Raw genomic sequence first — 26,584 nt, forward strand, 5'->3', positions numbered from 1 at the left:
CTGATGGGAACAATCCAATATGGAGATGACATCTAGTCATCAAAACACCATGGCTTGAATATTTGCATCCTCCCAGCCCTCCCCGGGGTTCTAATTCAACAAGTAAGCTACTGGTAAACTTGCTTCCTGATTAGGGAGAGACTGGATGGAAGTAGCCAGTCCACTGGTCAGCTATTTAGTTCTCCTTGTATACATTAATAAGATGACACTTAACACCACAGTGAACTTGAGGTGTAACTCAGCATCTTTGAATCCAATCAAGATTGAGTTTCTGCTTAAACAAAGCTAGGCGAATTTATCAAGGTGACAAAAGACCTTCACCTTGCGACAGTAACGGAGTCTCCCCTAACAAACTTCTAATTCAAACTTTTACAAGATTCAGAATATTTCAGAAGCATGGAGGAAAGTGTAAAAACTATAAGCAATATTTACTGTCTCATTAGTTTAGAAGCTTCTTTGCTGATATTTTTATAATGATAAACTAAATATGCTTTAAGAATACATAATCCCTACAGTTTCTTCCAGTTATTCTCATTTCACTTGCCTTTACATTAATTCTCTTCTGAACTACAAATATGATCACACAGAGCTCAGTACATTGAAAAGGCATACAAACTGTAACCAAGGTTGTAAAATCACAATTTTAAGAAGTAAACACTCAAAAAAAAAAAAAAAAAAGGAAGGAAGGAAATAACCAAACAGTTAACAGCTATGGAATATGGGATTAGAGAAGGCTTCTCCCCCCTGTAGTTTCTAAATTTTTTATAATGATTATTATTCTGTCCAGGCTTCTTATAAGAAATACCCATTCAGTTGCCTTAAGAAAAACAGGATTTATCATAAAGATACACAAAGAGCCAAGGGAAATATCACAGAAAACAAATAGTGGGAACCACAGTTGAACTGAGCCCAAGTCTGGAGTTAGACAGTGGCCTGAAATTCACCTGCCTTCTAGAAACCTCCTGAAGAGAAGAATCGGAGCTGCTGTGCACACTGCCCAGCGCGAGCCCAGGTGCACTCACCCTCAGTCAGGGACATTCTTTGTTTCCATCTGAAACTGAATTTCTTTCACTTTATGTGTGGGCTTAAGGTTAGGAAAACAGGCAGCTTTTGCTTAAGGATTTAGCTAATGGATTTTGGATTAAGAATTATATATACACATGATTTTTAGGAAGATCCAATTATAGGTAAAGTTTCCTTCCTATTCACCGGCATTTTGGGGGTGAGGGGCATAGTAATCTATAAAAGGAAAATTTACATTTATCTTTTCTAAAAAATCATAAAAATATCATTTAACAAAGCACAATACTGATAAGGTTTTTTCTCATTTTATTACATAAGTAATTATTGTATAACAATAGCACATAATCAAAGAGCACATAATCAAAAAATAGGTTCCTTCAAAACTATTTGATATCATTTTACACAGAAATAATAGCAAGCATTCTAAAACTGATTGCTTCTACTTTAAATACTTTTCTCAACTCTACTGTCCACAGAGCAGATAAACTTATATTGGAAACCTATTTATAAATTACTTGAGATACTTCATCATTATAGAAATATTTCAAGTCCTATTATACTTTCCATTTGTCTTGCTCAGGTTTAATTGGCTAAAATTTTTGAAAAAATTGTTGAAAGTATTCTCAAAAACTAAAACATCCAATAAACATAAGGTAGTGATGTTTAAGATTTTGAAGTTATTGAATACCCTCAATGTGTTCTAGAACTTCTACTGGATATGGGCAGTTATTTTGGATGGTGGTTTTCAAATCTTTTCAATTTCAGAAATTTTCCTCAAAGAAGCCAAGAATTGAACAAAGAAAGAGGAGTTGCTCTGTTTGAAGGTAGGGTCCCTTTATAGCCTGCATTTCTTCCTTGGTCCCTGCCCCACAGAAGATCCTTCATAGGGCAGCTCAAGGTATAGCAGGCAAACCCTCTCCATTAACTGTGTGTGGTTTATTCAAAATGCAGATAGCCACCATTCCAAACCTTCTAAATTCATTTCTTCAAGTGTGGCCCAGGAATGTTTGAAAACCTCATATTCCTGAACTCCTTAATCATAGGAATTTACTTTTAAGAGTTTGGTGAAGAATTTGGCATATATTTTTCTAATTAAAAAAAAAAAAGTCTCCAGGGACACCTGGATGGCTCAGTCAGTCAGGCATCTATCTTGGGCTCAGGTCATGATCCCGGGGTCCCAGGATCAAGTCCTGCACTGAGCAACTTGTTCATTGGGGATCCTGCTTCTCCCTCTGCTTGCCACTTCCCCTGCTTGTGCTTCCTCTCTCTCTCTCTGACAAATGAATAAATAAAATCTTTTTTAAAAAAAACTCCACTAATCAAACAGGGATTATACTAATGGACCATGCTCCAACTTGCTTTTTTCACATAATAAATATATTTTGGACATCTTGAAAAGTCTAAATGATAATTTCTAAAGATTTTTAATTTTCCATGATCAGAGAAAACAAAAGATTTTTTAAAAGGAGTAAATAACAAATGTTTTAGTTTTACTATCTTTGTTATTTCAGGTATTCTAAATTGATTTTAAAATTTAATGTTGGGTGGATTATAATACTAATATTGTACTGGGAGATACCTTTATGGGAAACACCTCTGCCTTGGGGTTTGAAAGAAATTGCCAAATTTCTAAATTAGTTAATTTTCATGTTTTAAAAATGTTTAACAACTATTAAAAGCAATTTTGAGTGTTTCACATTCTATTTTACATCATTCCACTAAACAGCTGTCTAAGAAGAATAATTTAAATATAGCATGAAGTAATAAGTAGTTTCCATATTTGGTAGGATGTTTTAAGTATTTTGTTTTTATTGTCAAATTCTTATAGTGAACTATTCTAAAAATTATATTTTATTATACAACTGGAATTAAAATATTTTGTACTGATTTTAATAGAATGCCAACATAGGGGCGCCTGGGTGGCTCAGTGGGTTAAAGCCTCTGCCTTCAGCTCGGGTCATGATCCCAGGTCCTGGGATTGAGCCCCACATCAGGCTGTCTGCTCAGCAGGGAGCCTGCTTCCTCCTCTCTTTCTCTCTGCCTGCCTCTCTGCCAACTTGTGATCTCTGTCAAATAAATAAATAAAATCTTAAAAAAAAAAAAAAGAATGCCAACATAATCAAAGGTCTTCAAATAATATTTTCTGTACTTGAGAAATGGAGCTTCAATATCTTTATTGTCAATATCTTTATTAGTCTGTTTTATTATCATCTCTATTATCTTTATCTTAATTATCTTTATTATCATCTTAACAGAGGGACTGTACTTACTTAAAATGAGGTGATTATTCTTTTATGTATTGAAAGAGAGAGAGCGCATGCATATTCAAGCAGGGGGAGAGGGAGAGGAAGAGAATTTCAAGCAGACTCTGCTCTGAGTGTGGAGCCCAACTTGGGACTTAAGATCAGGACCTGAGCCAAAATCAAGAGTCCGACGCTCAACTGACTGAGTCACCCAGGTGCCCCTTGGGGTGATTATTCTAATTGTAGTTAACAAATGCTTCCGCTTGTAAGCTTTTGGCTGATGGTGACAGAGCACACAAACTTTGCTAATGGCAGGGCTAGGCACTGTGCGTCACAAGAGTTTCAGCTCACGGGTTCCCAAATGCTGATGAGTGATACTCTTTGGTATTGTGAGAAATATCTCACAATCATGTCTCACAGACATTACATTCTTTCTCTGAATTTCAAGGATGTGGAAAATGTTTTATAATGAGCAGATCTGAGATCCAGAATAGTTGTGGTGATTTAAAATCATTACTCTTCAGAGCCGGTAGACTAATTTGAATCAGTGGTCTCCTAAGTGTCTGAGGCACAATGTCTTGGAAGGTTGTCCCTTTTGAATGCTAGCAGTACCCTATTTGAGAACCACTCTTATATCGTGAACAGATTAAGAAGAATGAGATGTTTCATATGGAGTCTTATAAATGTCTACATTAGAGAAGAAAAATGGTGTTTTTCTTGAGGTCAAAATCTTAAATTTTATGTTAGAGTCCTTCTAGTAAGTTTTATTCAGTTTTTAATTTGCACAGTATTTCTTCTATATTTAAAAACACCTGTTAGTCTATTTGCTTATATGTATTTATGAAATATAATAATTTTGTTATATAGAAGATGTTTGGATCTTTTAAAGGAATATCTTTTGTACTTCAATCACAGCTTTTTACTTAAAAAAAAAAAAAAAAAGCCACAGTCCACAGTCCTTAAACAGAGAACCAAGCCACATTTAGAGGCCAACTACTACAAATAAATAATTTGTTTAAGTTTTTCCCATAATACAGGTAATAACAGACCCTCACAATGCAATTTATCCTTCCCTTCTCACACACCTCCTGAACTTGTCATTAATGTGCTGGGGAAAGATGAGTTTTTTAAAAAGACCAAGGAGTACATTATTCTAATAGAACAATTTTTTTAAATTGCATTATTTCTCAGGTGACAGTATGTGGAAGATGCAAAAGAAAGTTTTAAAAATAGCCTAGTAAAAAATTAATTTAGATTAATCAATGGCAATGAGACCTATTATAGATTACTTTTTTTCTAGTGTCTGTCTGCATCCTGGACTGGATTACGATAATCTGTTAATTGGTCTCCTCACTTCCACCCTTGACCCCTGCTCCCCACAGTTATTCTGACAAGAGTCAGAATCATTTTTAAAACAAGTCAGATCATGTCACTCGTTTGCTTAAAACCCCTTAGTAGTTTATATTCTCATCACAAATATTGAACCTAAAAGTGATAATTAGGCAGCAAACAAACCCAATATACGGGATGTTCTGTGGACAAGCAAACAAACAAAAAAAACTGGCCTGCTGAATTCTTTAGATTGGGATCCAAATACAGTCTGAAACCATTACCAAACATGATCCAGACACCAAGAGATCACTGATTTAATCTCTTTCCACTTTCTCCCTTTTGCTCACCTGACTCCAATCTTAATGGCTTTCCTGTTTTTAAAACATGAAGACAACAAATACAATCCCATATCAAGGCTTTTTTAACAAGCCCTCTGCCTGGGATTAGTAATAATTAGACAAAAAAGCAAGTATGTCCATTCCCCCACAAAAGCATTACTATATCATAATGTATCAGTTTTCTCTTGCTGCAAAACCAAAACACAGTGATTTAAAATAGCTCCATTTATTATTGCTCACGAGTCTACAGGTCAACTGGGCAGTTGCACTGTGCTGGGCCAGACTGAGGGATCTCAGGACTATGCATGCATCTACTACCAACTGCCCAAGTTGGCTGGCTGGGGCTGGGTGGTCTAGGATGGCATCTTTCCCAGGTCTGGTGATTGGCCTGCTGACAGTCGGGGTAACAGTAACAACTGCTAACTAGCAGTCCGGCATGGGCTTGTTCACAAGAGAGAACAGAAGCATGAAGGATCTTTTGAGAGCAGGCTTAACATCATTTCCAACACTTTCTATTGTCCAAAGTAAAGCACAACCTAGAATCAAGAGACAGGAAAACCGTCACATTGCAGAGTGTGGATACAAGGAAAAGGAGAGAAGGGCACCCTTTTTCTGATCAATCTATCAAATCTATCAAATATCCTAAGAACACTTTTTTTAAAAATCCGCTTCACCTAAGATGGGGGAATAATGGAAAATGCAAAGGATGACATAAATTATACTTTGTTATGACATGGCACTACTGACATTCGGAACCCCAGAAGTTTCTGTTGTGGAGGGGCTATCCTCCACATTATATGATGTTTAGCAGACTCCCTGGCATCTACCCACTAGACAGCAGTGGTACCCCCCAAGTTGTGACAACCAACCCAGATTTTGCCAAATGTGCCCAAGAAAACAAAACTGCCTGCAGTCAAGAACCACTGCTATAAAGAGATGAATTAAGGTAAAGATAATATGGTCTATATTTGCCAATAAATTAATTTTGCTTTAAAAGGCTATTCAAGTGATTCTAAAAATGCAAACTTTATAGATATGTAAGATGTATACCAACTTTCAAGGGGCTACATATTAAACATTCAAAAGTCCATTGATGATAGATTCCTGCTAACTTATATAATTTAACCAAAAACGTTACCACATTGTTAAGGTCAATATGAAAGATAATTGTGTCAGCAGTTAAACTAAATTAATACTCTAGAATTTGGTATGTAATGCACATCTAAGTCCCAGGATGATTCTTATTTGTTTCTCTGAAGAACAATCAATCAGTCGTGTTATTTCTCTCCCAACCTTCAAAATTCTGTCTCAGAACTATGTCTCACGTCTACTCCTCTTCCCATTTCACGACAATGGCAATGCACCTCCCAATTCCACCTCTCAGTCCAGCGCCAGTTACAGATGTGAAACACACCACAGAAAGGTTCTGTAATAAATTACAGAAACAGAGCATATTCATTTAAAAAGCAAGCACAACAAATCAGAGTACCGCCTTGACAATTAAAAAAGAGACAAACCCAAACAATGTATTAGAAAGGCTAGCAGTCAGTCATGAAATACTTACCGATCTAAACTGTTTTCACAATACTTACATTGCTAAAATGATATATATAAATCAAACTACTTGAGCTGCGTTAAAAAATCTTACAAATCTTTGTCAGCTGAATATGCTCTTACATTAAAGTATAAATCTGTGATAGCATTGGCCAGTCAAATCACATATACAAGAACCAACCAAGTCATATATACAAAAACCATATATACAAGAACCTCATTGCAGATTCTCTGAGCAAAGAAAGAGTTTCTCCTTCAGAGAAAAGAAAAGAAGATAGGATAACTTGCTACTCCCATGATGCATCAATGGGCAAAGCCAGGACTAGGGTTTGGGGAGAGATCTGTTTAGGGTACCAATTTAAGGAAAGACTCATTCTTAGAGGTAGAAGATGAGCCAAAATATGAGGCAAGAGCCTGTTGTTTTAATCTGACCTCCAGTCCAGCAGGAACTGCACTTAGCAGAAAACAGCACCCTGATTCCCACATCCCCAAGGTCTGTCCTGTACTAAGCCATGACACTTACGCCCTACTTATCTTACCATCTGCGTCCCCTCAAAGAACCACGGGGTCTGCTTAGCATGTTTAGAATGATGATACCAAACAAGGATGGGGGAACTCAGCAGAAAGGGTTACCAACGAGCATACAATCGGACCACTTAAATTAAGTTGTGAAATTATGAAGGTGGAAAAATCAGGCATTCCAGGAAGTTTCTAGAACTGTCCTTTACCAAGTTGGCCTGGTGTTTAAAAGTGGTTTATAGGGGTGCCTGGCTGGCTCAGTCAAGCCTCTGCTTTCAGCTCAGGTCACGATCTCAAGGTCCTGGGACAAGCCTGTGACATCAGGAACTGCATTGTCAGGTCTGCTGGGCTCCCTGCTCAACGGGGAAATTGCTGCTTCTTCTCCCTCTGCCCTTCCCCCCTGCTCACACTCTCTGTCTCTCTCAAACAAATAAAATCTTCTAAAAAATAAAAAATTAAAGTGCTTATCATTGTTAACCATGTGTATTCACACTTCAAATTGAAATGTTATCATTTTCATCATTTTTTCCAGTTATTGCCATTTAATGGAATCAATGGTATCACCCAGGAACAATGAAAAGCAATAGAATCCCATGTGGTTAGCAATGCTAGTTTTAAGAAACCAGTTTGATTTAAGAAAAACTTAAGAGGATACGGTTTCACCTTCGTGAGGCAACAGCATTCCTTCCCCTGTTATCCTTTTTGAGGAGGATCAACCCTGCTCAGCAGTCAGGAGCAGACACAGGAAAGTTTTATCTTACAGGTCAGACCCAACAACAACAAAAACTCTCCAGGATAGCCTCATTGTGTTAAATGAGACACTTCATTTGTCTTGGGGAGTACACCCAAACACACCACACCCAAAAATCTTTATGCTGGGTCCTAAGTGGAGTTCCTTCCTCTTTTGTGACTCATCCTTTCCCACGCCCTCAGAATAGCTGCACAGCAGGAATGTAATTAGATCTAAGCAATTAAGAAAACTGCTGTTCTGCTTGCTCAGTGTGTATCTAGAAAACGCTCTGACTTATAAGTAAGAGTTTAACTTACAGGACTCCTTGCATTAAATAACGCTTTAACGTTAATAAGGCTGAAGGACTTAAAGTGGCTTGAAGACAAGTAATAATAAGGGGGAGTCCTTTCACATCTTTATCTTAAAGGCCATACATGACAGCTTTAAATCTATCTTTCCAGGGGCCATTCCTAGACCTCTACTCAGAAACTCTTTAAAAAACGTACAGGCCTGTGCATTCTCCTCATCAATACAAGAGGGGCCACCAAAAGCTATTTCCTCAGCAAATGAGTGATATGGTAAATGTCAGGAAATACAAGGGTTCTTGCTACCAATGAACTTCATGATATTTGATAATTAAGCAAAATTAGGAGGAACATTCAGAACTTTTTCACATGTAACACTTGCCAGTAAGGCTGTCAGGCCCATGAATTTGCATGTTCCCAGTAATAAATTCCCAAATAAAATTAAGCTCCTAGTTTTACATAGATTTATTATAAATTCTAATAAGATAAAACTATTTAAATTATAAAAAGTAACATGACAAAAAATGGAAAATAAAAATGTCAAAATCCGTAGTGATGATCATCTTTGTATATCCCCCGCTCTCTTCCCAAGTGAATGTTTTATATCATTATTATCAGGCTGTAACTACATTTTTTTATTCTGATTTTTTTTCTCTTATAAGAATTCCATCTCTTCCACAGAACTTCTTCATATGGTTGCAAATGCTCTTGCATAGTAGTCTTCTACTACTGTGTAAAAATACACCACAAACTTAAGAGGCTTTAAAACAACACTTAATTATCACTTCACGTTTGTGTAGGTTAGAAGTCCAGGTGGGACCGACTGGGTTCCTTGTTTAGGGTCTCACAAATCAAGGTGCTAGCCAGGCTGGCCAGTCTGGGCTCCTACCTGGGGATGGATTTGCTTCCCCAGGCTCATTCAAGTTGTTGGTGGAATTCAGTTCCCTACAGCTGTAGGACCGAGGCACCCATTTTCTTGCTGGCTATCAAACCAGAGCCTCTTTCTCACAGCTCCTGAAGGCCACTGGCATTCCTTCTCCCACAGCCCATACACCCTCCAGCCAGCAACGACATAACAAATCTCTCTTGTCCTTCAAACCTCTCTTTCAGTTCTGCTGTGAGTCAGGGAAAAATCTGTTTTTAAAGGGTTCATGTGATTAGAATAGGTCCACTTGGATAATCTCATTTATTGGCTACCTCAAAGTCAAGTGATTACAACCTTAAATTACATCTGCAAAATCTCTTTTGCCATGTAGCAACATAATCATAGGCATATTATCTCAACATAGCCAAAGTCCTGGGTTGGGGGAGGGGGTTCATGGGTGGTCATCTTTAGAATTCTGTCTACCACATCTCTGTACCACAATAGAAAATGTACTTCCAACTGGGTTGTGCCTGAAAAGCTTGAAGGTAATTTTGCCACTGGACCAGAAAATCTTTAGGGTCCTTTCCAATTCTAAAATGCTACAAATCAATTATTAAATGCATTAAAGAAATAAAGTGAAGGTTATTTTAAAACTTGGAGAGAAAATAAAATAATACAGATTTTTATATTGGTTAAATAAAAAAAAGAACTGAAGTTTCTCCTGGTTTAAAAACAGAAAGATGTTTTTGCAAAACTGTCACCTTTTGGGGGGCCAATGTTCTAGTCACAACAAGAGGTTGAACATTTAGGAAATAAAGGACCATAAAAATGGAAATAAAGGTTAGTGCCACTTAAGTGACAAATCATAATGAATGCCTGGGGAAATGAGAAGCAAAGAACTCTGAATCCAGTGGCAATTTCTACAACACAAAACTCCAGTTTCATTCTAGATATAAAGATTAGAGGAGGTAAATGAACCAAAAGAAAAACCAGGGGCGCCTGGGTGGCTCAGTGGGTTAAGCCTTCGGCTCAGGTCATGATCTTGGGGTCCTGGGACTGTTGGGTCCGTTATCAAAGGAACAAGACTGAGGCAAAGTGAAAGTTATGCAAAGCCTTATTCTACGCCAAGCATTAGAAGTTAGACTGACCAGCCAGGGGAACGAGGCTGAGACAAAGTGAAAGTTATATAAAGGTTTATTCTATGCCAAGCATTAGAAGTCAGACTGACCGGCCAGGGCCTCCTCCAAAGAGAGCGACCCCCGTTTGGTCTTACAGGCTAATTTTATAGGGCACAACCGCAGACCTCTACGTATGTGGGTTTGGCTGATTGGATGTCTCCTACCTGTGTGTTTTAGTAACTATTACCCAGAACCGATACTAGTAACTGCTGAGGTGTTTATTAAACAACAAAATGGCCTTGTTTTGGGTATGTGTTTTAGCAACAGTTACCTGGAACTGATATCAGTAACTGCTGAGGCATTTATTAAACAACAAAATGTCTACCTAGGCAACATGGAGTCACTATGGCTAAGTAGGCCCAGGCAGGCCCTAGGGGTTTAACAGGTTTTAATGTGGAATTGGCCCCAACAGGATCAAGCCCTGCATCGGGCTCTCTGCTGAGCAGAGAGCCTGCTTCCCCCCTCTCTCTTTGCCTGCCTCTCTGCCTACTTGTGATCTCTGTCTCTCTGTCAAATAAATAAATAAATAAATCTCTTTTGAAAAAAAGAAAGAAAAGAAAAACAAGCTCATATACTGATTATTCCACAAAAGTTCATTAAAAACTAGGACTAAGGATACAACTAAGGATTAGGCTAGAGTCAGCTAACTGACTTTGGTATAAGACCGTTCCCATCCCCAACACACAAATCTAGTGACAGAGGAGGAGGAGGAAGGGGAAAAGAGGAGAAAAAAGAAGAGGAGACAAAGAAAGGAAGAAAAGAAAGAGGAAGAAAAAGAAGGAAGAGAGGCAGGCAGGCAAGCAAGAAGAAGGCAAGGAAGGAAAAAGAAAAGAACCTGGCATATAGTGGGTGCTAAATAAATAAATAAATGTGTTGAATGCAAGTACAATGCAAGTACAGATCATAAATATGTTTGTTAGCCTTCAGAAAATTCACCCTCCTTGCCAGGGAAAAGAAGTCTTTCTAAATCTCAGCTGCTCTTGAGCTAAAAATTGCCCACAGCCTGCCAGGAGGCTGATAGTGGACCCAAGGTGGGACAGTCTGCAAGAGGCTGGATAACTGTCCTTAGGAGTCATAAGAAAATGAGTGCAGGCAATAAAAGTGTTAAGACCAAAAAAAAAAAAAGTCTGTTAAATATTGGTAGAACTGATTTTTGCTTAAACTTTAAGTCAGAGTAATTGTAACTTAAACAGTGGCAAATATACAAGTAGAGTGTCTCTCAACATAATTCCAAAGACTGGCTTCCAGCAAAATAAGCCAGGATTCTCCCTATTGATACTAACCAGTAGAAAGAACACATTGATAGCTGTGAATGACACCACAGAATGAGAAGCTCCTAACAGCCATGAATATAAAATACTAGACATAGCTTAACCTCTTATCAAATGCACAAGTGTCATGTTTTCCACAGCTTGCAAGGTTCTCATTCATTGTGCTACTCTACAATGAAAGTTTCAGTGCGGAAAAATAGGCATTTTGTAAACTTACAAAGATTTTTCCCTGTCAAGTGTGATATTCAGATAACCAACTCAAAACTCCTTTGTACAAAACAAAAGTTGTACTCTTCTTATTCTCCACTCATGCAATTAATAGGAAAAGCGATTCAAATTAGAATTCAGAAGATCTTTCCATTCTACAAATAAATAATAAAGTTGACTCTTCATCTCATCAAGATGTGAGCAACATCTTCTGTATTTTCAGAATGGCTCAGTACAACTTGAGGAACACCTAACAAACACTAATGTAATATTTTAACTGACAGATAATAACCAATGCTTACATTTCCATTTATATTGTTCTATAGCTTCCAAAAGGTTTTCATTCTTTTTAGTACTTAAAATCTCTGGTAGGGTAGAAAGGCAAGTAAAATTATCCCCATCTTACAAGAGAAAGAACTGAAACTTAAAAGTAATTTGCCCAAGGGAATGCGTGGGTGGCTCAGGTCAAGATCCCAGGGGGAGCCTGCTTCTCCCTTTGCCTGTCACTCCCCCTGCTTGTGCTCGCTCGCTCGCGCTCTCTCTCTCTCTGACAAATAAAATCTTAAAAAAAAAAAAACCTAATTTGCCCAAGGCCACAGAGTTTTTCAATAGCAGTGCCTGGACTCAAACCAAGATTTTCTGACATCTTGTTATTCCTGATCTTTTGCCTAAGAGTATCTCTACTTAAATGGTGGACACTAAAATGAAAGATGCTTCTAAAATTGCATCACATTTTTTTTAATTTTTTTATAAACATATAATGTATTTTTATCCCCAGGGGTACAGGTCTGTGAATCGCCAGGTTTATACACTTCACAGCACTCACCATAGCACATACCCTGCATGACATTTTTTATTTACACAAGGAAAAGTAAAATCATAGAATAATTTGTCAAAGAAAAGCACTGATTTTTATAAAAATTCTTATGAAATAGACCAATAAAAAAACCCAAAGCTACAAGAAATACAAAAAAACAAATGGCCATGTAACTAATATTCTAAACTAGAATATTTATTTAGTAGTCAAATAAAATATTGGACACATTAGTAACTTACATGTTCATAAAAGAATTTAAGTATTTCAATAAGCTACTGTCCACCCAAAAATGGTACTATGTTCTTAAATATAATTCCAGGTGATAGTTAAGCTTAGAGAAAAGGAACTGAAGAAAAACTCCAAATAATCTTGAATATGATTATGAATTTTGTGTTTACATTCCATAGGCAATGCAGGGTCTGAGATACAGTAAATACTTAAAGAATGTATGATTTTTTTTAATGTGCATTCTTCAATTCTAATGACTGAATAATTATTTAATTAAGAATTTCAACAAATTATCATTCCCTATAAAGGGAAGTTAAAAAAAAAAATCTGGGGCACCTGGGTGGCTCAGTCATTAAGTGTCTGCATTCTGCTCAGGTCATGATCCCAGGGTCCTGGGATGGAGCCCTGCATCAGGCTCCCTGCTGAGCAGGAGTCTGCTTCTCCCTCTCCCACTCCCTCTGCTTGTGTTCCCTCTCTCACTGTGTCTCTCTCTGTCCAATAAATTAAAAAATCTTTAAAAAAAAAAAAAGAATCATTCCACAAACAGGAAAGTATTTACTTAGTGGCAGAATACTGAAATTGACATTTTTGTCAGTATAGTCTATTCAATGCATACGGTATATATACCTCACTGAGAAAAGGACAGTCTACTGACAGGTCCTCCTAAGGTTTCAGATCATTCAGGATCAGCCTGCAAGCAGGGACAGATATAGCAGTGGAGCCTGGAGAATGGAGAGAGAAATCAGAGAAATAAGAGAAGCCCAACTTAAGAAAAGTAAGAAAAGGGCGCCTGGGTGGCTCAGTGGGTTAAGCCTCTGCCTTTGGCTCAGGTCATGATCCCAGGGTCCTGGGACCAAGCCCCACATCAGGCTCTCTGCTCCGCAGGGAGCCTGTTTCCCCCTCTCTCTCTGCCTGCTTCTCTGCCTACTACTCTCTCTGTCAAATAAATAAATAAACAAAAATCTTTAAAAAAAAAAAGACAAGAAAAGTAAGAAAAGGTTCAATAGGAGGAGCCAGCACCAATGCCCTGATACCTGGATCAGTCTAGAGACCAGACAGGCAGAGCACAAATACTCACACCCTGCCTGCAGCCTTGTGCTTGCACACCAACCTCCTCTTCCCACCTGTCCCCATCCTTTTATTACTCCTCCTTCCCTAGAGATGCCTTTAAGAGATAATTTCTACATCCCAGAGGACCACTAAGACTCCCTTTTCTTTCTATCCTTCATCCAGTTTCCTTCTAAATAAATATATCAATATTTCAGTGTTTTTTAAGTGAATCATTTTAAAAGAATACTAACCATTAGCAGGAGCATTTCAGGAACGTGACAAAAATCATCAAAATAGTGCATTACTATTACTATTACTAAAATTTGAGACAAAGTATTATCATGTACAATGTAGGATAAAGGAGTCTAAGGAATTGGAAAACATTATTTCTTCCAATTTTGCTTCAACCTCATAAGCCACATAGTGCCTAAGTTTCCTATCTATAAATAAAACCTACAGTTCAAAATATCACTATTATATTGTAGATAAGTAGGATGTCTTATTCTTAAGTGATGGATGCTACAGTATTGAAAGGTAAAATATAATGTCTACAACTCATTTTCAAAAGGCTCAATGAAAAATGCATGTCTATTTTCTATCTTTATATACATACACATATATAGATAGAGCAAAATACAGCAGAATGTTAATTGTTGAATCTAGGTAGTGAGCAGGCAGATCCTAGTTCACTGTGCTATTCTTTCTAATTTTCTATTTCAATTTTTCATAATAAAAGTTGGAGAAAACAAATTAGATATATACTCAACATCTGTGTTTATGATTATTAGCATCATAAGTTAAACTTTCAGAAATATTTTTGCAAGCAACACCATCAGAACATTGAGCTACGCATCCAACCTGGTTATACAGCAAATCACATGAAAACAAGGCTAATGCACTAGCATACAAGAAGACACAGGTGGTGTTCTAGAACACAATTACCTCTAGCCAGGGACTGCACCTCCGGAACACTGCAGCACGCCCCAGAAGCTCAGTGGGGCTTACTCAGGGCCAGCAGCCAGGGGCTCTAATCTGTTGACCATGTGTGACTTTGACAAGTCACAACTTCTCTGGGGCTCATATACCAGTTTCTCTCATGGTGCCCTCCTCTCTGTCGCTTGCAGAATGATTCTGGCCCTCACGAATTCCTGCCTAACTATGGTAGCAGCCTCATACACCAGCCATCTGCTGCCAAGTTTGACCCCTTCAAGATCCTGAACAGAGCTACCAAGTAATCCACCCAGAAGAGCTTTGATCCTGTGATTCCCAACTTCTGAACACACAGGACAAAGTCCAACACTCTGAAAATATGGCATATTTTAAGCCATTCTAAGATTTAGCCCCAATCTCCCCTCCTATCTCCTACTCCATTCCCTTGCCTATTATTCTAGGGTTCACCAATGCTAAGCTGCAAACTAACTACCCTCTCCCCCAACTTATGACTCTGCACTTCACGCCTTTGCTCTTGCTGTTGCCTGCGAGAGCAGTTTCATCCTTTCCTGGATCACACAGGCAACTGCTTAATGGGTACAGGGTTTCCTTCTAGGGTGATGAGAATGTTCTAGATCTGGACAGAGATGGCAGTTACATAACACTGTGAACATGCTACATGCCACTGAACTGTTCACTTTAAAATGATTAATTTTAGGGGCACTTAGGTGGCTCAGTCAATTAAGCATCTGCCTTTGGCTTCAGGTCATGATCCCAGGGACCTGGGATAGAGTCCCTGCATGGGGGTCCTTGCTCTGCTTCTCCCTCTCCCCCCGCCCCTCCCCACTGCTTATGCCCTCTCTCTGTCAAATAAATAATAAAATATTTTTTAAAAAAATTAAAAATAAATAAAATAAGTAATTTTATGTTCTGTGAATCTCCCCTCAACTTTTTTTAAAAAAACAGCAACAGCAACTCATTCTATTTAAAAAACAAAAACAAAAACAAAACCACCTTCACCAACTCCTCAGCCCCGGACTGGAACAGTCCCCTGTCACATCAGTTATGACTTTGTATTACCTGTTTATAGAACTCCCCCACCATACTTTGACCTCTTGTCTTCTCATTCCCTCATGCTCAGCCTAGGCCTTCAAGAAACTTTTTTTTTTTAACAATGAAAAGTAGAGACACCTCTTGCGCAAGAGGCTACAGTAGATAGTCTTTTGAAGATCTCAATCTAAAAGTCTACAAGAGCATGTATTAATGGGAAAGGAAAAGATCAGGAAAGATTGCAGTTCATCTGGTTATGAAAGATAAAAGTGGAAAGACCCTTGGTGAGATTTTTCAGTTAGTAATAAAGAGAACAAAAATTTACTGAGTTCTTAACTATAATTATTAATCCCATTTTCCAAATGAGGAAACAAATATATTTCAGTAACTTCCCTAAGGTCACAAAGGGGCAGCAAGACTCAGACCCAAGTGGCCTGACACACTGCCCCGCCTCCATTCTGCCCCAGGCAGGGCTGCAGGAACTATGAATGGACATTCTTTGGCCCACAATTTGGCTTTTCTTAGGCTGAGGAAACACTCCATTTTCCACCTTTATCTACTTAGCCACTACCACAAATATTGTTTCTGTATCATAAAGTCCTTTTTTAAAGATAAAATGTTAATTTTTAAAAAGAATCCAACATTAAAAAGAAAAGAGATGAATCATAAAAAGAGTTCTCATTAAAAATCTCTCTCACATGTAAATCAGCAAGTGTTTGTGGGCTTTTCCTCCCTTACAGGGCTAAAAAGATCAGTGTGTGATACCCTCACTAGAACCCAACTATACTGACTAGGCTTCTCCACTGGAGACTCTTTTCAAAGGACCCCCAACCTCTGTACAAGGTAAGTACCCTGCAGATGAGAAAATCATGGAATAACAAAAACAAGCTAGAAAAAAAATTATACACTCACTTTTTTAGTTTAGAAAGCATGATGTACATGTCCTTCCCCTCTTCCCTCTCTTTAATTATGTCACAATCTGGTTAAAAAAAAAAAAAAAATGAACCAAAAGTCATTGAGATTGAAAAAAATAATTATTTGTGCACCTGAACGGGAAAACCTTATCACAGAGGTAATGTCAAATCCTGACATTATCAATAAGGTCAATATTAAAAACATATCACCCCCCCCAAAAAAAGTATATACCCCATGGTACGCACTTGTACGTGCACATCTCCAGACAGTAAGCCCACTTTTCAGTTCTACTGGATTCTCAGCACTGGTTTCACCCATACATCCTCCTAAATATTTAAAACCAAGAACTGTAGGATACTGTGTTGGGCAAATATACACACACACAAAAGCAAAAAGGCAAAACGGGTAAGAATATCACAGATAATATGACAAAGTAGAATTCAAGACAAAAGTTTAATGGGACAAATTAAGGACTTTTATACCATTATTTACACTCCACAGTGAATATAAAATAGCCAACAGTCTTAATGTATCAATTATCACAAAATTAAGTACATAAAACAAAAACTGGAATACAAGGGAAGGTGTCAGCAACACAGGTATAGTGAGACACACACTACTCTCAAAGCTATAATAAGCCAAGTCGCAAAAATTAAGATGTAACGCCCTTAGAGATCAACATGAACAAGGCATTAAAAAGAAAAAACGGTCAAACACAAACAGTTCCTAAAATAAGAAGTGGCAATAAGCATAGAAATGTATGTCCATACTGCCTAGAAATCAAAAACACAGATTAAAGCTGTATTTTGTTAAAGCTGTACTATTTTTCCAATCAAGTTGACAAATATGTTCTAAATCATATTACTGGAAAGGTGTAGTGCATGCAACAACTGTATACACTGCTGGAAGGAACACAAACTGGTTTCGAGACTTAACATAAAAGGTCTTCCTTCCCCCTAAACACGCCTCCCTCGAATTTTCTTTGGTATATAGCTCAAGATACAAATGTCATAGCTTTAAATTTGAAATTCTATCATTTCACAATAGTTAAAAACATGGGTTACAGGGTCGGGCTACCTGATCTCCACTTATTAGGTATGGCACTTGAGGCAAGTAAACTATTTAACTTTGTCTGTAAAATGATGGCGATGGTACCCACTTCTTAGGCTTGCTGTGAAGTTTAAGTAAGCTAAGGTAAAGCACTTGGAACAATGCTGGGGCATACATGCTCAATAAATATTGGCTATGGGCACTTGGATTTCTTATAACTAACTTCTTTTTAAGTAATTCACTAGCATTTACTTAGTATTCCTAATGGGACATTCACATCTGCTCCAATCATTTCAAATGACTTATAATTTTAAATATGGGGTTATTAGAATCAAATATGATTCAAGAAATTATACATATATCATTACTATAGCATCAAGGTAATTAAATGCTGATTGAACAACAAAGAGGCAATCTGGAAAATTTAAAAAGAGCATAAGCAGTGGTTTATGATATGGCATGATGACATGTTTTATTCTTTATCTTCAACTGTATTTTGTTTTCTACCCTGAACATGTATGACCTTTGGAGGGTGGGGCAAGATTTTTAAAACAATAGACAACCATTTACCTTGACGGGTTCAGTCACATACCCACTCTCTCTCAAGGGCACTTAGCAGATCTGATTCGATTGTATAATTAGAGCTCATCATATCACATCTTTTGCCAGAGCTTTAGTAACTCAACTATATCAGTTCATCATTTGCACATCATTTCGGAGTACAACTATACCATTCAGGAATAAATTAGTCAACGTCAGTAATATCCAAGATTTCTGAGGATAACAAAAATCCAAAAGAGGAAACCATTTTTGGGACAACAGGTAAATTTATTCCTGTATTTTTGTGTTATATATTTAAGCCTAGACATATATAAAGCATTTAGTTATTTTATGATTTAGGAAAATGAGGCAATAAGCATATATTAGCCTACCTTTCTATTTACAATTTCAGTCAGTGCATTTCAATCAACATTTTTTGGCAAATTAAATTCCCTACAGAAATCAATTTGATTGCTCTTGCATAAATAAGCTTGGGCAGGTGGAAATTTTCAACCATTTTTTACATTCCTTAGGTGTCTGGGCAAATGTTTGCATGATTCCCAACAGGATACTTAAATCCTCCATTATGATAGAGATAAAACACATGAGTTATAATGTTTAAGTCTAAAATTCTTGGATGTAGATTTCTTTACCAAGCATTCCACTGTAAATTAAACATGGCTGATAAGAATAATGTTGCTGGCTATTAGCTAATTCTAGAAGGAAGGAGAAAAGGGTGAACTTGCTACCTCACCAACAGAATAACTTCTTCAGATGAAACTTTACCCACTCCAATTAGAAATCTCTCTGAACAAGGATTTAAACTTGTCGAGGAATCCAAACTTTTAACTCAGGTTAAAAAAACAAAAAGGCAAAGCCTTCCTTTAACTATTTCGCCCAGCTGCCCTGTCCAAATTCTTGTCCATACCTCATCTGCACCACCCCCTACCAAAACACCAAAGCTCCTTTCCAAACCTGGTGCTCCCTCAGAGCATTCTCTAATTTCACAGCTCCACACCACTGCACTTGGCTGTTCTCTTGCCTGGGAAGCCCTTCAGACTGTCCATCCGGCCCAGGCTCGCCTTCACCTTCCAGCCTCTTCCCTGACCCCACCCTACACATCTGCGCTCCCACAGCAATTTTATATACACCTCTATTGATGGTTTTAACATAAGGTATTATTATTTTTTGTTTAGCTCTCTTAAAAATTTGAAGGCTGTGGAACACCTTGGTGGCTCAGTTGGTTAAGCGGCTGCCTTCGGCTCGGGTCATGATCCCAGGGTCTTGGGATCGAGTCCCACATCGGGCTCCTTGCTCGGCGGGGAGCCTGCTTCTCCCTCTGCCTCTGCCTGCCTCTCTGTCTGCCTGTGCTCACTCTCTCTGACAAATGAATAAATAAGATCTTTAAAAAAAAAAAAAAATTTGAAGGCTGTGACTAGATTTTTCTTATTATAGAAATTTTAGAATATACAGAAAATACAGCAGCATCACAAAAAGTAAATACGATAGTATCATGAACCAGCCAACTACAACAATTAATTCATGACCAATCCCATTTCAACTTGTACCCCCTACTCACTTCTCCTACCCGCTCACTCACAGATTATTCGGAAACAAATCCCACTTCACATCATTTCATCTGTAGATAGTACACTTTTAAGTGTTTCTCTGAAAGATAAAAACACTTTGCAAACATACCACCACATTACCCAGAGGAAGCGAGAGAAGCTGATCTTCCCCTGAGCAGGGAGCCCTATGTGGGGCTCAATCCCAGGACCCTGAGGTCATGACCTGAACAAAGTCAGATGCTTAACAGACTAAGCCATCCAGGTGTCCCTATTTTTATTATTAATCAAGGTCTACATGAAGTGTATCATTATAATCAGTTAATATGTCTCCTAAGTCTCTTTTAATCTCCAGATTTCTCCCCCATTTTTTTCTTCTTATAAGAAACTAGGCCATTTGTTCCAAGAGTTTCCCACAATCATAATTACACTCATTGCATCCCGTTGTTCCTCCATCCCTGTATTTTCTGTTAAATGGAGGAAAGATCTAGAAGCCTGTCATATTCAGGTTTGGTTCTTTTGGCAAGACTATATTCATAGGCAGTAATGAATATTTCCATCAGGAGATAAATTACATCTGGTTTTCTTTCTTTTTGAGACATTAGTAGCCAAAGATAATCACTGTCTCTGCCCTAGATCCATCAATTCATTAGAAGGTATAAAATTGTGATATACTAATTCTGTCTCCCTTCTTCTCTTAGCTGGGATAAAACACCCTGCATAAAAGAGGAACTTCTCTCATCAAATACTCGGTTAGCCTGAGGAAAAGCATACCTCTTTCTTTGTCTTTATTTTCTGGTTCTTAAAAGAATACATCAGCTCTCTAGCATCCTCCAAAAGTGACAACTTTCTCCTGTTTTCCTAATCATAATTACGAAATCACAGATTTCAAGATTTTGATACACTGTCATATTATCCTTATTGCTGATGGAACTGTCCCATCATGGGTCAAGGGGGAACCTCTTCAAGTTGACTCCTGAGTCCTAATCTTTGATAGTCTCCTTGCTTTCAAGGGGGACAAAAGATTCCAGGCTCAATTGCACATTTTCTGCTTCCAACTTGGAATTATCTATTTCTTAACAAAAGATCTAATTATTAATTCACTCTTAAGTCCAAATTATGTGTTCCATAAATGTTTTCCAAATCAAATAAGGTAACTGCTTACCTAGGTCCAATTCCTGAACTAATCGTTTTAAATTTCAGAATATGTACAGATATATAATCACTGTATCACTCTTATTTAAAGAATTTAAATTGTTGGGGCACCTGAGTGGCTCAGTGGGGTAAGCCTCTGCCTTCGGCTCAGGTCATGATCTCAGGGTCCTGGGAACGAACTCCACATTGGGCTCTCTGCTTGGCAGGGAGCCTGCTTCCCCCTCTCTCTCTGCCTGCCTCTCTGCCTACTTGTGATCTCTGTCTATCTCTCTCTCTCCGTCAAATAAATAAATCTAAAAAAATAATAAGAAGAAGAATTTAAATTATTAATTACTCATCATTTAAATTATTGGCCCCATCGTGTACCAAAAGATGTCCCAAAGCAACTCAAACATTCTGCTTTGGTATTATAATAAAATTCAGCAATTCAAATCACCATGATGACCTGGGTTGACTTCAAAAGTATAAATACAGGTCTTCTCTACTGCGATCTTCCTTCAAGAACACAAGAAATACAAGGCAGGGATAACTCTAGGAAACTGTCTGAATAAAACTTTAAGTTAAACATTTTTTTAAGATTTTATTTATTTGACAGACAGATTACAAGTAGGCAAGAGAGGCAGGCAGGGAGAGAGAGGAGGAAGCAGGCTCTCCACGGACCAGAGAGCCCGATGTGGGGCTCGATCCCAGGACCCTGGGATCATGACCTGAGCCGAAGGCAGAGGCTTTAACCCACTGAGCCACCCAGGAGCCCCTAAGTTAAACATTTTTAATCAAAGGTTGGCATCGACTTTAAATTGAGTAAACAGTGCTCAATTAAGTAACATGAGTTTAAACATAATGATTTGTGATCTTATTTACATTACCCCAAAATCATTGCTATAATATTAACATCCTTTCAAACATACTCCAAACCCTAAGAGGGAAACACAAAACCTTCATTTTCAAAACCACAACTGAGACAAAACATAATCCTTTATGCTTTCTAAACATCTCGAACTTCTATTTTTTCTTAAAGATTTATTTATTTATTTGAGAGAAAACATGTGAATGCCTGAGAAGGCAGGGTTGGGGGTAGGGACAGAGAGCATCTCACTTAGCGGGGAGCCCAATGCAGGGCTCCATCTCATGACCCTGAGATCATGACCTGAGCCAAAATCAAGAGTAGGACATTTAACCAACCAAGCCATTCAGGCACCCCAAACATCTCAAACTTCTGTTCTTAGTGGGAACCAAAGGAATTTTTTTGAAGATATTTTTCAGTTGCTATATTTGTAACTCTAAATGTTTTTAGAAAAAGCAATATTTTTTCAGGGTCCTGAAACATTAACAAGATGCTTTTGCACATATTTGGTTGCTCATTTACGGAATTCATTGTTCCAAAGTCAGAACAGCCTAGAGAAATGGCAGCAAAAATAACCACAGACTCCCATATCAGAGATAACTAACAATCAAGCGTTTCCTCCACTACAAATGTTAAGTGTAGGTACAGTTTAAGTGGAACCCTCTTCCAAAATGTCTGCTTACAATATTTGTTTGCAGTACATCTACTAGTTCTTGAAATACACCCCCTTAATTTTAATTACTCAATTTTCCTAGTCTGAACTAGGTGAAAACGGAATAGCCTATTCTCACTGTACATATAATTGTACATATAATTGCACATATAATTGACTAGATTTGAAATGGCATTTACAGTCATTTAATTACCCCTTTCAGAAATCTGAAGCTCCAATTTAGTAATTAAGATAAATGTCAACAACAAAAATAGTCTTATTTTATGATTAAAAGAGGCAGCTATCTCCAGATTCAGTTAGTACAGGACAAATTCTCAACTGTATTTTACCCACAGTTGATAATTATGAACTACACTTATATATATGTGTATAAACATAACTTCTGTTGAGTGAGCTCTAAACTATGGTACTATTCAGACTATTTTAAATGATTTTTTCCTACGTATAATTTAGCATGTTAAGATTCTATATTTCACATACTATAAAATATATATGTCAGTCTATTGCTAACGCATCTCTTTCAGATACATAAGCTTAAACAAGAAAAAATGTTTATGAAATACACATCTAAGATTTTTGTCCTCAAATCAAAGTTGTGCGGAGCATATTGTGATTATTTCCAAGACAATTAAAATGACTGCTTTAAGATTCAAATTCAGTAATCATGGCGGAGAAAAAAAAAAGCAAGATATATGCCCCTTAACTTACATCAGAATAGATTCTATACTGATCAAACATTTAACTTAAATGTTAAAAAAATGAAACAAATTAAAAAACTGAAAGAAACGAGGTAGAAATTTTTTGCTTTTTAATATTGAAGAGTAGAAAGACCAAGATACTATGTAAATATAAATCACGGAGGGTTGACAAATTCAATTGGATAAAAATAACCACTTTCTGCATAGCAAAAGCCACCATAAAAAAAGTCATAAGACAAATAACCAATTAAGAAAACATACTATTCATCTTAAAATGAGTAACTGCCTTGATATAGAGTACATACAAATGAATTTTAAAAAATCAACAACCCAACAGAAAAATGGAAAGGATAAACTGTTAATGAAAAAAAAGAACATGCAGTGGGGTCTTACAAGCATGGAAAAAGTAATTTCTCACACATGGGGTACATGATGAAGGAAATTTAACAGCATTCTTCAGTATAGCAAATGCACCACATCCTTTAACGCAGCAATTCCACTTTTAGGACACACACACACACACACACACACACTTGAAATACACACAGGCTTATTCATCATTGTATATTAGAGCAGGATTTGAAGGGAGATGCTCTGAATGGGCCTAATTATTTACAGTTTTAAAAAAGGATATAGAACAACAAGCACAGTGTGCTACCATTCTAATAAAGGGTGAATATTTACATTCATATTGGCTTGCATATGCTAAACTCTCTCCCTGGAGGAACATGCAAGCAACTGGTAACACCAACAGTACATACACATGTGACCAAATCTGACATTAGGGATTATGGTATGGATTGAAAGCAAAAGGAACCTACTTCTCCTGTACATTCATTTTATTCTACCTTGGGTTGGTTTTATTAGTCATCAACTCAATTATTTTCATTTAAATATTTTACAAAATTTATTCTAGTATTTAACTTAAACAGAGATGTTCATGTTTTCTAAGCAGACAGGTTCTACCTTTTTATACTATGCATTTCTCTTTATTTTTATGCTATTTTAAGAAAAAGAATGCTCAGTTCAGTAAGTGCTAACTAAGATTTAAGTTGATAGAGATGCACTTAATGTTCCAAATGTATACGATGCAAACAGGCGTGCTGATAATAGCAATAAAAATACTCTGCATTTCTAGAAAACAGGATAAAATTAAGGTATAAAAATCTCTAGGTGGAATGTGGATCTGTAGTGCAAGCCAAAGAAAATGGGAAAATACAGCAAATAAATATAAAAAAGCTATCTTTTATAAAAATGAGACACAACCTGCACTACAAAAGAGCTGAATCTTTAACTCAACCACAGTGACCTCTGACACACTGAACAACATTTGTCAATTATTATCTAAAAAACAATGTGAAACAAAATAATCTCTCCTATGTGCTTATAAAATAATTTCATGCTTTATTAATCAACATCAAATCATCAAATATCATGCCACCTACAGCTTTCTTTTTTTTTTAACTGGAAACTAAGGAACCTAGTTTTGCCACAATTTCCTGTTAAGTCTAAGTAAAATCATCCCAGAAAGTCAGGCGGCGAGTAAGCCACAATTCTGAATTAACTCCTAACCAAAAGCAGAGTAATTAGTATTCTCATAAAAAGCATATATAATCATTTGGTAAACTTTGTGCAAAATTATAAAGGCCCTTTTTAATTACTCCAAAGGGGAACTGGGCAGTTTGAGCATCACATCTCATTGGCATTTCTGACCCTTCACGACTTCTTAAGTAACGTTTAATACTATAGAATGCAGATGACATTGCCATTCTTCTGACTTGCCAAATTATCTAAATCCCCAGCATCTGCAGTCAGGCTGTTTCTCAAGATTTCTGATCTCCAGCCAACGAAAGAGAGGCCCTGAGTACTCCTTAGCTTGCACGCACGGAGGCTAGGCTGCAGATGAACCAGCGAGTGCCTGCCCCGCACGGATCTGTCCCACAGGTGAAACTCGGCCCCACAGGACAACCAAACTCCCCAGTTTCACCACCGCTTCCAGGATCACCACCCAAGGGGCTCTGTCTGCATCGCCGCCCGATTCCGTCTGCCTCCGTCAGAAATCAAACTTCCCCCGTGATACGACGAAGGCGGCCCGCACACGACGACACCCCCCACCCCCGCCCCGGCGCCACCAGCCTCCGAGTCCCGGGCCCACGGAGGGTGCGGAGAGCGGCGGGCCGGCGCGGGGTCCGCTTCCTGGCCCACCCGGACTGCGGGGTGCAACTCCCCCGTCTGGCCCCCGCGGGCCCGGCCGGACAGAGCGCGCGTGGGAAGCCCGGCCACCACCGGGCGAGGGGAAGAGCCGGGGTCGCCGGGCGCAGGGGGCAACGCAGAAAGCCGGGATGGCGGAGGGGGCCCACTGACCCCCAAAGCGCCGGGGTTTCTCCCGGGAGCTCGGAGACCTGGGGGAGAGGGGCGGGTGCTGCGCCGGACCGGCGACGGGGAGGGTCCCCAGGGTCTCCGCGCCGACGCCCGGCCCCGGCCCCAGGAAGGAGTCCCCGGGCCGACAGAGCGGGACGGCCGAAGGCTGGCTGAGGAGAGCGGCGCGCGCTTCCGAGCACTCGACCCCGCGGCTCTCGGGAAGGCAGCGCCGGCAACCCGGGACGCGCACCGGCCGCGGGACTCACAGCGCTGGCAGTGGCGGCGGCGCCAGACGACGCGGGGCCGGACGCGTCCTGCCTCCTCAGGCGGGACTTCAGACTCTTCATGGCCAAGTCTTCGCAGTCCGGCTCCCGGCGGCGCAGCGCGCCTCTGCCGCGCGCGAACCTTCAAGCGCGCGGGCGGCGAGCCCTCAGGAAGGCGGAGGAGGCGGCGCCGGCGGTCCCGGCCCCACCTGCCACCTCGGGGCTCCAGGCTGCCCACCGCTCCCCGGCCGGCGACGGGACTCCCGTCCCACAGCCAATCCTGCCGCGGCCCTGGAGGGGGTGGGGCCGGCCCCGACCAATCGGAATCCGGGAAGAGGGCGGGACTTCCCTTTCAAACTTAATAACACCCTTCCTCTCCCGGCTGGAGAAAAAGTTCTGAACTTCGGCTGCGCAAGTGACTTCGGTGACCGGCGGGGGCTGGGGCGCCCGCGAGAGCCAGGCTCCAGGGCACTGGTGCCAACCTGCTTTAGTGATGGAGCCTCGGGTCGAAAGAGAGCATAGGGTTCAGGCAAAGCCGGCTGTCGTCTTGGCCGTACCCACCCCCCTCCTCCCCACGTGCTCTTTCCCAAGATGAGTTCCCTTCCTCTCTTGTGGTCCCAGGAAGGACACACAACAGCTTTCAACTTCCCTTCCATTCGCCGACCTTTTACTACACAGATCCCAGTGCCTGGAGACAGCACGCATCAAAAACTCCGGAAACAAACAGCAGCCTCTAAGGAATAAGGCGCTGGCGCTATGGAAAAACAACGAAGAACATACTTTGAAAGACGCTACAGTAAATATCAGATCCTCAATAATTACTTGATGAGTGAAGAACCCGCTGCTTTGGAGAGAAAGAGATGGTATGGAGGGACGGGGA

General features: G+C 39.1%; 1 protein-coding gene across 1 annotated transcript in view; it reads right to left on the reverse strand.

The window, feature by feature from the left end:
* UACA (uveal autoantigen with coiled-coil domains and ankyrin repeats) overlaps window positions 1-25,991 on the reverse strand; it is an 89,375-nt gene extending 63,384 nt beyond the window's left edge. The window contains exon 1 of the mRNA XM_080808092.1: window positions 25,708-25,991. Within this exon, the coding sequence (XP_080664218.1) occupies window positions 25,708-25,788 (81 nt within the window). The 5' untranslated portion in view covers window positions 25,789-25,991. The remainder of the gene's footprint in view (window positions 1-25,707) is intronic.
* Between the last annotated feature and the right edge of the window lie 593 nt (window positions 25,992-26,584).

The sequence above is a fragment of the Martes martes genome, assembly GCF_963455335.1.
Source record: "Martes martes genome assembly, chromosome: 7".
Classification (NCBI taxonomy): domain Eukaryota; kingdom Metazoa; phylum Chordata; class Mammalia; order Carnivora; family Mustelidae; genus Martes; species Martes martes.